The 11,328-nt window shown below is 39.3% G+C and overlaps 1 protein-coding gene across 1 annotated transcript; it reads right to left on the reverse strand.

Annotated features, from left to right (window-relative positions):
* Positions 1-8,991: 8,991 nt before the first annotated feature.
* On the reverse strand, positions 8,992-11,328 carry LOC6553312 (solute carrier family 25 member 40). The gene is made up of 2 exons (XM_001979173.3): positions 10,512-11,328; positions 8,992-10,018 (listed from the first exon to the last, which is right to left on the reverse strand). The coding sequence occupies exons 1-2, from the start codon at positions 11,222-11,224 to the stop codon at positions 9,346-9,348; spliced, it is 1,386 nt and encodes a 461-aa protein (XP_001979209.1). The 5' UTR covers positions 11,225-11,328; the 3' UTR covers positions 8,992-9,345.

Raw genomic sequence — 11,328 nt, forward strand, 5'->3', positions numbered from 1 at the left:
CTTGACAGGACCAGACCCAAGAACCTTCAGGAAAGCCCAGAATTTACAGCCTCAAAGTTATGACTTTTACGCCCCATTATCGCTTAAATAATTTAGCCAGCCACTAAAAAGGAACAGAAAGCGAAAATTGCTGGAAAAACAAGAAAACCTTGCATAACTTATGACCAACAAAACGGGCGGCAGTGTGAAATGGACAGGGTTTGCGTTTATTAAGGACTAAATTAACCGCAATTAGATTTTTACAAGGCTGGTAGAGGCATTTAATGAAAACACTCAAATCGCTCGAACAATCGCTCCAGTGTGTGCGAATCTGAATAATCAAGTGACTGGCAGTAAGTAAGAAATCCACTTGGGCTGCCGAAATTAAAGGCCTGCCAAAAGACCCGTCCAACAATCGTGAACAATCGGGCAGCACGGTGGCAAAAGGTAAACACTTTTTTTATCCTGTCAATTTCGTGCTTTTTAATTAAAACCCTGCGTGCACAGGTACAGTGTAAACAGGCCAAGGCCAAAAGGGATAAGCAAAGCGAAAGGCTCGCTAATTAAAAAAATTAGAAATTCGGTCCCTTTAAAGACGTCCAGGGTGGGATCACTCCCATCCGTCACTTGATGATGCATAGCCACGAAGTGTGAAAAATTCGGCCTCATTTTTAAATAGACTTAAGTCCGTCCGCCGCGCTCATTCCTTTCAAACTCGAGGGCACTGGTACCGCCTGCCATTTATTTGGCTCAGTTCTCGAAATTAATTAAACACTCGCCGGCGCAAGGTCAAAAAGGAAATGGTTCCGCCTTCATACATAGCTAGTGCTATGTGCCAACAATTAGCTTTTGAGGGGCCGGATGTTTGGCAAGAAAAAAGAAAGCTGAAATAGAATTCTGTCTGTTCGAAGAAAGCGGAAATTTTAACTAACTAGGGGCTGGAAGGCCTTCCGCTTTCTCGCCCGCCAAGCGCTACACAATTACGCGTTTTAATAAAGTTTCAGCGAACTCCGTGCATAAAATTAAACAATTAAGCAAATAGTTCTGAACACTAAGATGCAGCAGCCTTGAGTTCTTTGAAAAATAACCGCGAGGAAAAATGAAGGAATATTTATTTAAGTTTCGGAATTAAGCACTACATTAAGGGAGCAGTTCACAAAATAATCTGTTCCTTATTGTCACGTATTAAGGCCTCAATATAACTTCAAGGATTATATCATTTGTAATTGAAATACCAAGGTAAGCTTCACATGCCAGATCTCTAAACGAATCTTTTCTGTTTATTATTTATTCTGATTTAGAGAGAACAAAATTAACGAAAAAAACAATAATAAATGGCGTTGGCTGCGTCAATATTTCAACTACCTAATTCTTTTGTTTTTTGAATATTAACAAATTATTTCCATGTTTTCCGCTCCTAAAGGGTGAGGGTTGAAATCGAGTCTTTGGATACTAAAAATCGCTGGATATACAAAATTGACCTCGATTTGTTGGGGTCTGCCTTAAACATAATTATCGAGAAGTGCTCCTTCAGCCGCAAAGCTGCTTAGCTTTTGTTTCTTTTGCCCATTCGACTGTTGCTCTTTAAAGCCCATTTTCCATTGCTTATTTATGCGCAACAGTTGGCCCGTTGTCTTGGCCAAGAAACAAAAGTGAGCCGCCTCGTCTTTGATGCTCTTTGCTGTGGCTAGAAGTACTCCATTTTATTGACTTAGGACCGCGATGATTCGAAGAATAATAACAAAATTATTGGGAATATACAATTCAAAATCGTAAACATTTGTGGTTAAGTAAACAAAAATACTATGTTCTGATTTATTGAACGGCTTCTTAAATTATATTTCAATTCCGAATTTACACAATTTATATAATTATAATTTTATAACTTGCTCATTAACTCAAAAGTGTTGCAAGGGTTAAAGTACGTTATTTTAATTTTAGACGAAAATGTTTGATTTATTTTTTTTTAAATAGGCAATCTACATTTTTCTGTAGAAACTGGCTTTAATTAATTTATATGTATTATGCTACTATGAAAAGCATTATTTAATTTCTATGTATAGCTGCAAATTATTGAAATTATTTTGTTTTTGTCGATATGTACTACTATAGAGTGACGGTACACGTAATTCAAATACAAATTAATCAACGCGCTAACCTCAACTTATTGACATTATTAAAATGAACTACAAAAGATCCCGCGATCTGAGCAATATCTTTAGCAAGTTTGTTTCAAAAGCCACGGTTACCATAACGCCCACCAAATTGCACAAAAGTTTCACTCCACAATATTAAAAATTTTTTTAAATTTCCTTATTTTCGTTGCCAATTTTTATCGGAATGCCAACAAGTGATATTACTAACCCAAGTGGGAGTCCACTAGCTAACTAGTGGTATCCGATACTGAAAAACTTGACTACAGCGTTCTCTCTAACTTGTTCTTTTAATTGGCTCATTCAACAGCGCTCTGCGAATAATTCTGTTGTCAAGAGACCTCTCTTAAAGACCTCACTATCTCACTCACTTATATAATTATGACAACAAAATAGAGTAGTTATTTAATTGCTTACAGCGCGAGATTAATCTAGTAGCACTTTTTATACGAATAAACATAAAAATATATATCTCTTTCAGTGTAGGGTAATCCATTTCTTAACAAAAATTTTAAATTGTATTTTAAATACTTCTTATGAATAAATATTTTAAAATAAATACGATAACATTTCAAACACCTGTATGAATAACATTTGCCTGGTTAATAGTTCAAGAGGGATGCCAATGTGATCTTGCAAGTAATCACACTTAAGAACACATACATACACTACAATCACTGCTAGACCGGTAAGAAAGATTACTTGGAATATTTTGTGACTCTAAATTAGAAGAAATGCCTTACAGTCTTCACTAGAACTAGTTGGGAATTATAGGGCTATAGGACACGAAAAATCTACAATTTGCTATAAATATTTACACTTTGTGGGCAAAATTGAAAGATTTTTCGGTTTGAATTACCAGGCGAACAGGAATTCCAGAAGGTGACCAACGATCGTTTGGTTTTCGGTAGCAACTTGCTGCTGTTTATGATCGCCTGGTAATTCAATCCGAAAAATCTACAATTTGCCAAAGAAATTAACATTTTGCAGGCAAAATTGTGAGATTTTTCGGTTTAAATTATTAGGCGATCATAATTTCAAACACTTGTATAAATAACACTTACCTGGTTATTTGTTCAAGAGGGATGCCAATGTGATCTTGCAAGTAATCAGGAACGCATACACTACTACACATACACTACATTCACTGCTCGACCGGTAAGAAAGATGACTTGGAATATTTTGTGACTCTAAATTAGAAGACATGCCTTACAGCCCTCACGAGAACCAGTTGGGAATTATAGGGCTATGGCCACGAAAAATCTACAATTTGCAAAAAAAATATTTACACTTTGTGGGCAAAATTGAAAGATTTTTCGGTTTGAATTACCAGGCGCACAGGAATTCCAGAAGGTGACCAACGATCGTTTGGTTTTCGGTAGCAACCTGATGCTGATTATGACCAAACACACATATGTACATACATACATACATACATACATACATACATACATACATACATACATACATATATACATACATATATACATACATACATGCCCACAAAATGTAAATATTTATGGTAAATTGTAGATTTTTCGATTTGAAGTACCAGGCGAACAGGAATTCCAGAAGGTGACCAACGATCGTTTGGTTTTCGGTAGGAACTTGCTGCTGATTATGATCGCCTGGTAATTCAATCCGAAAACTCTACAATTTGCCATAAATATTTACATTTTGTGGGCATGTATGTATGTATGTATGTATGTATGTATGTATGTATGTATGTATGTATGTATGTATGTATGTATGTATGTATGTATGTATGTATGTATGTATGTATGTATGTATGTATGTATGTATGTATGTATGTATGTATGTATGTATGTATGTATGTATGTATGTATGTTGTTGTGCATGTGTATGTATTTTGCCTCTAAAATGTTAATTTTTTTTGGCAAATTGAAAGATTTTTCGGGTTGAATTACCAGGCGAACAGGAATTGCAGAAGGTGACCAACGATCGTTTGGTTTTCGGTAGCAACTTGCTGCTGACTATGATCGCCTGGTAATTCAATCCGTAAAATCTACAATTTGCCATAAATATTTACATTTTGTAGGCAAAATTGTGAGATTACACAACATACATAAGTACATACATACATACATACATACATACATACATACATACATACATACATACATACATACATACATACATACATACATACATACATACATACATACATACATACATACATACATACATACATACATACATACATACATACATACATACATACATACATACATACATACATACATACATACATACATACATACATACATACATATATACATGCCCACAAAATGTAAATATTTATGGTAAATTGTAGATTTTTCGATTTGAAGTACCAGGCGAACAGGAATTCCAGAAGGTGACCAACGATCGTTTGGTTTTCGGTAGCAACTTGCTGCTGATTATGATCGCCTGGTTATTCAATCCGAAAAAGCTACAATTTGCCAAAAAAAATTAACATTTTGCAGGCAAATTTGTGAGATTTTTCGGTTTAAATTACCAGGCGAACAGGAATTCCAGAAGGTGACCAACGATCGTTTGGTTTTCGGTAGCAACTTGCTGCTGATTATGATCGCCTGGTTATTCAATCCCGAAAATCCTGGTAATTCAACCCGAAAAATCTTTCAATTTGCCAAAAAAAATTAACATTTTAGAGGCAAAATACATACACATGCACAACAACATACATACATACATACATACATACATACATACATACATACATACATACATACATACATACATACATACATACATACATACATACATACATACATACATACATACATACATACATACATACATACATACATACATACATACATACATACATACATACATACATACATACATACATACATGCCCACAAAATGTAAATATTTATGGCAAATTGTAGAGTTTTCGGATTGAATTACCAGGCGATCATAATCAGCAGCAAGTTCCTACCGAAAACCAAACGATCGTTGGTCACCTTCTGGAATTCCTGTTCGCCTGGTACTTCAAATCGAAAAATCTACAATTTACCATAAATATTTACATTTTGTGGGCATGTATGTATGTATATATGTATGTATATATGTATGTATGTATGTATGTATGTATGTATGTATGTATGTATGTATGTATGTATGTATGTACATATGTGTGTTTGGTCATAATCAGCATCAGGTTGCTACCGAAAACCAAACGATCGTTGGTCACCTTCTGGAATTCCTGTGCGCCTGGTAATTCAAACCGAAAAATCTTTCAATTTTGCCCACAAAGTGTAAATATTTTTTTTGCAAATTGTAGATTTTTCGTGTCCATAGCCCTATAATTCCCAACTGGTTCTCGTGAGGACTGTAAGGCATGTCTTCTAATTTAGAGTCACAAAATATTCCAAGTCATCTTTCTTACCGGTCGAGCAGTGAATGTAGTGTATGTGTAGTAGTGTATGCGTTCCTGATTACTTGCAAGATCACATTGGCATCCCTCTTGAACAAATAACCAGGTAAGTGTTATTTATACAAGTGTTTGAAATTATGATCGCCTAATAATTTAAACCGAAAAATCTCACAATTTTGCCTGCAAAATGTTAATTTCTTTAGCAAATTGTAGATTTTTCGGATTGAATTACCAGGCGATCATAAACAGCAGCAAGTTGCTACCGAAAACCAAACGATCGTTGGTCACCTTCTGGAATTCCTGTTTGCCTGGTAATTCAAACCGAAAAATCTTTCAATTTTGCCCACAAAGTGTAAATATGTATGGCAAATTGTAGTTTTTCGTGTCCTATAGCCCTATAATTCCCAACTAGTTCTAGTGAGGACTGTAAGGCATGTCTTCTAATTTAGAGTCACAAAATATTCCAAGTAATCTTTCTTAACGGTTTAGCAGTGATTGTAGTGTATGTATGTGTTCTTAAGTGTGATTACTTGCAAGATCACATTGGCATCCCTCTTGAACAAATAACCAGGCAAGTGTTATTTATACAAGTGTTTGATATTATGATCGCCTAATAATGTAAACCGAAAAATCTCCAATTTTGCCTGCACAATGTTAATTTTTTTGGCAAATTTTAGATTTTTCGGATTGAATTACCAGGCGATCATAAACAGCAGCAAGTTGCTACCGAAAACCAAACGATCGTTGGTCACCTTCTGGAATTCCTGTTCGCCTGGTAATTCAAACCGAAAAATCTTTCAATTTTGCCCACAAAGTGTAAATATTTATAGCAAATTGTAGATTTTTCGTGTCCTATAGCCCTATAATTCCCAACTAGTTCTAGTGAAGACTGTAAGGCATTTCTTCTAATTTAGAGTCACAAAATATTCCAAGTAATCTTTCTTACCGGTCTAGCAGTGATTGTAGTGTATGTATGTGTTCTTAAGTGTGATTACTTGCAAGATCACATTGGCATCCCTCTTGAACTATTAACCAGGCAAATGTTATTCATACAAGTGTTTGAAATGTCATAATATTTATTTTAAAATATTTATTCATAAAAAGTATTTAAAATACAATTTAAAATTCTTGTTAAGAAATTGATTACCCTACACTGAAGGAGATATATTTTTTTAGGTTTATTCGATTACAAAGTGCTATTAGATTAATCTCGCGCTGTAAGCAATTAAATAACTACTCTATTATTTTGTCATAATTATATTAGAGAGTGAGATAGTGAGGTCTTTAAAGTGAGTAGTAAAAATTGTCTTAAATAAAGCCTGAAGAATGTTTAACTTGCTGTCGGAACACATAGTTATTGCAGCTTTTAAACTAGTTGGGAACTGGGCTGATAATTTCAATAAACCCATCAAACCCATATGGTATGGAAGAACTTAAAAAGATGCTCACGTCCAGCAGCAAATGTCAGAAAACCACAGATTTGTGTGTCTCAGGTGTGAAAGAAATATACAAATTCACCCCTTTACTATTTGTTAATGTTTATTTTGAGGAGATTTTAAGAAGCACTTTGCTTGAAAACTTAAACTTGAACTTGGCCGAATGTCAGACTATATAATTTAATTTAATTACTCTGTCGCTGATTTAATATCTTCACACTTTGTCACCCAATAATCCAATCTTAAATCATTTTCATGGCCTCCAGTTGCTGTTTGTGGGGATGGGGCAAATAAATCGAATCCATTCACACGACCACGCCCACTCAATGTCAATGGTGAGCGGGCAAAAACATACCAGATCCAGAACCAGAACCAGGACCAGGTTCAGAGTCAGAAATGAGATAGACTGCCGACGGAGACGGACTGGGCCATAAATAAGGATCCGACCAGGACGGGCTGTGTTCCGGTGTATTTTTAATGCCACAATTAAATGCAAATACAATACGGCGAGGAAAAAAAATGGGACTCTCGGGCTGACAACACACAGCAGGCAGATGTTGAAGGATGGCCCTGGGACAGCTGAAGGACACCCGGGCGGACGGATCTGTTCTCTATCAACAGCTTTTTCCTGCCTGCCGCCCAATTTTTTCCTCTTCTGGTTTTAGTTGTTGTTTTTCTTTGCGGCACGGAAAATATTTTTGATGCTGACAACAAAAAACACTGGCGAGCAACAGCCTGCGGAAAATATATAGACAAGAGCCACGCCCCCGCAACCAACACTGCCGCCCGCCCTTGGCAACAACAATGCACCAAAGTAGCTGGAAGACAAAGGACGAGAAAAGAGTGCAGTGTAGCCAGAGGTCCTTGATTGTGGTTGAGCAAAAAATGCGCCGCCCACCACACACACATACAATATGTACGCGGACCACACAAATGAGATATTCACTTAAATTTAATTTCCATTATATACTCGTATTTATGAAAGCATATTTTAATTCGCTTTATTGGCAATTTTCGTCGAGCAGCAAGAATACCAGCATGAAAAGGGGGAATATATGTAATATTAAGCACTGCGTGAGTCCCTCGGGAGGCTGAGGTCGTTAAGTATTTTCAATAATGTGATTTTGCAGAAAAGGAAAATAAGGAAAGGGGGAGTTCGGGTCGACAAGCCGCAGTCAATTTTCTTTTATTTAAATACTGGCTTTATTGGCGCACTTTTGCCTAACAGATTAATGAAAGGTAGGAAAAAATGTACTATTCACATTTTTTCCGAGAGTGTGATAAATTCTGCGCGCTTTTCCAATTATTTCATCAGCGGTTTTGAGAGCAGAAAGACTGTACAATTAATTGAACTGCCGCAAATACCGCGATGGCTGTGAAAAATACCAGTAATTGTACCCGCCACACTTTGACACTTGCAGCGATATGATTTTATGTAAGGTAACATAAAAGAACAAACAAAAAATATCACGTTTCACTGGCTGTGACCCTAAACACACCTCCACAAGGAAATTCATCCATTATATTTCATCCAGAAAGAACGGAAAAATATATATTTCCCTGTTTTTTTGACAGTCTGCTTCCGTAGTTTGTGCTTGCGAATGCTTTGTGTACTTTGTGTGGTCCTTAATAAAAACAAAGGACACGTAAAAAAAGAAGTTTCCGCTTGGGCAATTTTTTTGTAATAGGCGAATCATTCGAGCAAAATGGCTGTGGGTAAAAGAAATAAAGAAAAACACACTCTTCTGGCCTAGTGAAATTGAGTTTAGACTGAGGCCCGCGGGGAAAACGCAGGCTTCTTAATTACTCGCTAAAGTTTTTGATATTTTCGACTGTGATTTATGGATTTTCTGCACTCTATCACTGAAATACTTTCGGTCCACGGAGCCTTGGTCGCAAATGGCATGTGCAGTGGTCGAAACTCTGGCAAAACGTGACTGGCCGGCAAAAGAAATTCGATTACTGTTGCCGGAAAATGCCGAACCAACATGTGCGAGAAAAGCTAGCGCATTTTTCCCCGCTCCGTTGCAGCTCTGAAGTCAGTTTACCTGTCTTCCAGCTCTTTGGCATTTCCGTTTAATTCGCCTTTGCACTCGCTTTAATTGCAGTTAATGTAAATGAATGAATATTCCATTAAATGTCAACTTGGGGAGTGGGTTTCCCGGTATCCGCCGAGCAGCAGCACCGAGCAACAGGCAGCCGGAGACTTAAAGCTGCGAAAATGGAAATTGATTTTCCGGCTTCGCCTTATTGACGTAACACGTAACTCGAAAAGCGTTGCGCAGGGGTTTTGAGTCGGGAATATTGAGTCGTGTCGCCACCCAGGGTTTACATAAAATATGCGCTCTTTATTTACAAAGGAGCCACCCCACTCCCTACTCAATGGCATCATCCTTGACTGTCGTGGCTTTCGGGTTGTCCAGGAGTAGGGCCTCGTTATGATGCCTCACGTTGTAATGGAAGAAGAAGGACTTGCTGTACTCGAAGGTGGAGATCATTATGGCGCAGGCAGGTGCCACCTTCAGGAGCCTGGGTCCGCATCCTGCGAAGAGTCCCCTCACGCCGTGCATCCTGTAAATGCCTGTCAGTCTGCTGAAGGTCGACTTCTTTCCGAAGTCCCTCGCCGGCGAGTCCGTGAAGATGACCCTTTCTCCAAACTCAATCTGCTCGTGCGTCTTGACCACGTCGAAAGGAGTGGTCACGATAGCGGCCACTGTTCCCGCCAGCACACCTGCCAAGAAACTCAGACTGAACGAGGGCTGTGAGCCATGGCCCAGACTCTGCTTCAGGCTCTCGTAGATGGGCCAGTAAATCCCCGAGAAGGGAACGTCCCTGAGGATCGTGGGCCGCAGTCCCCGCCACAAGCCCCAAACGCCCTGCAGGGCCACCACGCTCCGGACGAACTGCAGCATCTGGGCGTAGGTCTGCCGCTGGGCTTGCATCTTGGTTCTCACCAGCTCGATGGGACTCACCACCGTAACTGCACAAATCCGAGCAGTCACCCCGGACATCATGGGAACCACCGACGGTAGACTTCTCTTGGTGTCCCTAGAGGTAGGTACAAGTTTAAATCCTTTAAAATCAGTTATCCTTAGTTTATATTTCTATATAAGTTTATATGACGCTTTTAGATTTCCGTAGGAGTTAGATAAGCCGTACGTCAGAGTATTTAATGCTTTTAATGCAGCACACACTTTTTAGCTGTCTCAAATATGTGTGTTGATAAACCTTAATTTAACGGCTTTCCATTTTAAATAAATATTTTAAATATAGTATTGCCAGTTCTGTGTGAACACAATAACAGCCGGCTTCGGATTATTCTCTTTCAATTGCTTATATCTGCAGTTTATTTGTTATCTAGAGCTAAAACGATTTTAAAATTTATTGAAACTAAATGGTTATTACTGCGCTTTTGCTAGCCTTTTATATGTACATTTTTGCTTCGGAAAAGTGTTTAAAAAGCGATTCATAGAGTAAAATACTGGTATAAATAGTACTTTTAATTAAAAGCTGTATATCGGGATGAGTATGTATAACGTACCTGTTTTCAAGCTGACGGGGCTCCGGCCTATTACCATAGTGGCGCTCGTACATCTGGAGGTATCTGGCCTTGAACTGCTCATAAGCCACGAAGTAGATTATGGTGGAGGGCAGGGCGGAGACGAGGGTGGGACCCAGGCCGGACCACAGAGCGGCCAATCCTTCGTGCCGGCTGATCTTCATCAGAGCATCCCAAGAGCTGGAAAACTGTGGTCTTGGCCTCATGCTGGCCAACTCGGGGCCATTGGGTCCACTGGCGAAGAGGTGGTCCATCAGCCCGTTCGAGTAGAAGAAGCACTTGTGGGCCGGCGACTGCTGCGACTGCATGCGGGTCTTAATTACGTCCAGGGGCGTCATGAAGCAGGCCGTGATCATGGCCCCGGTGCAGGCCGAGATCACCTGTTGCAGCGGACGGATCCGGAAGCGCGGATCGCTCATCACTTTTCGGGGCGCCGAATTCGAATCCGTCGCTCGGTCGATGGCGTCATCTTCCCGCGGGCTTTTTACGGGCCTGAGATTGCTGTCGCCGGAGGGACCACCACTTCCACCACTTCCACCGCCTCCACCGCTTCCACCGCTTCCACCACTTCCACCTGATCCGCCACCGCCTCCACCGCCGCTAAAGGACCTTGGGCGGGGTCCTCGACCCATCGAAATCTCCGATTCAGCTGGATTCGCCTCCGCACTGGATGCGCCCGAGTCTTCCTTCGACATGGCTGCCGTCTCCGGTGTGCTAGAACAGTTGAGGGAGAGTCGATCTGGTTTCCAATAGCATTTGTAAATTTACATTTATGAATTTCACATAGCTTGGTGCCAAA

This window comes from Drosophila erecta, unplaced genomic scaffold (assembly GCF_003286155.1).
Source record: "Drosophila erecta strain 14021-0224.00,06,07 unplaced genomic scaffold, DereRS2 tig00000000-arrow-pilon, whole genome shotgun sequence".
NCBI classification, from domain to species: Eukaryota; Metazoa; Arthropoda; class Insecta; order Diptera; family Drosophilidae; genus Drosophila; species Drosophila erecta.

What these genes read in the sequence shown, in the direction of transcription:
- LOC6553312 (XM_001979173.3), bottom strand. Translation starts at nt 11,224, where the DNA reads ATGTCGAAGGAAGACTCGGGCGCATCCAGTGCGGAGGCGAATCCAGCT. An exon ending in CCCCGTCAGCTTGAAAACAG is followed by an intron (nt 10,019 to 10,511) that starts GTACGTTATACA and finishes ACCTACCTCTAG; the next exon opens with GGACACCAAGAGAAGTCTAC.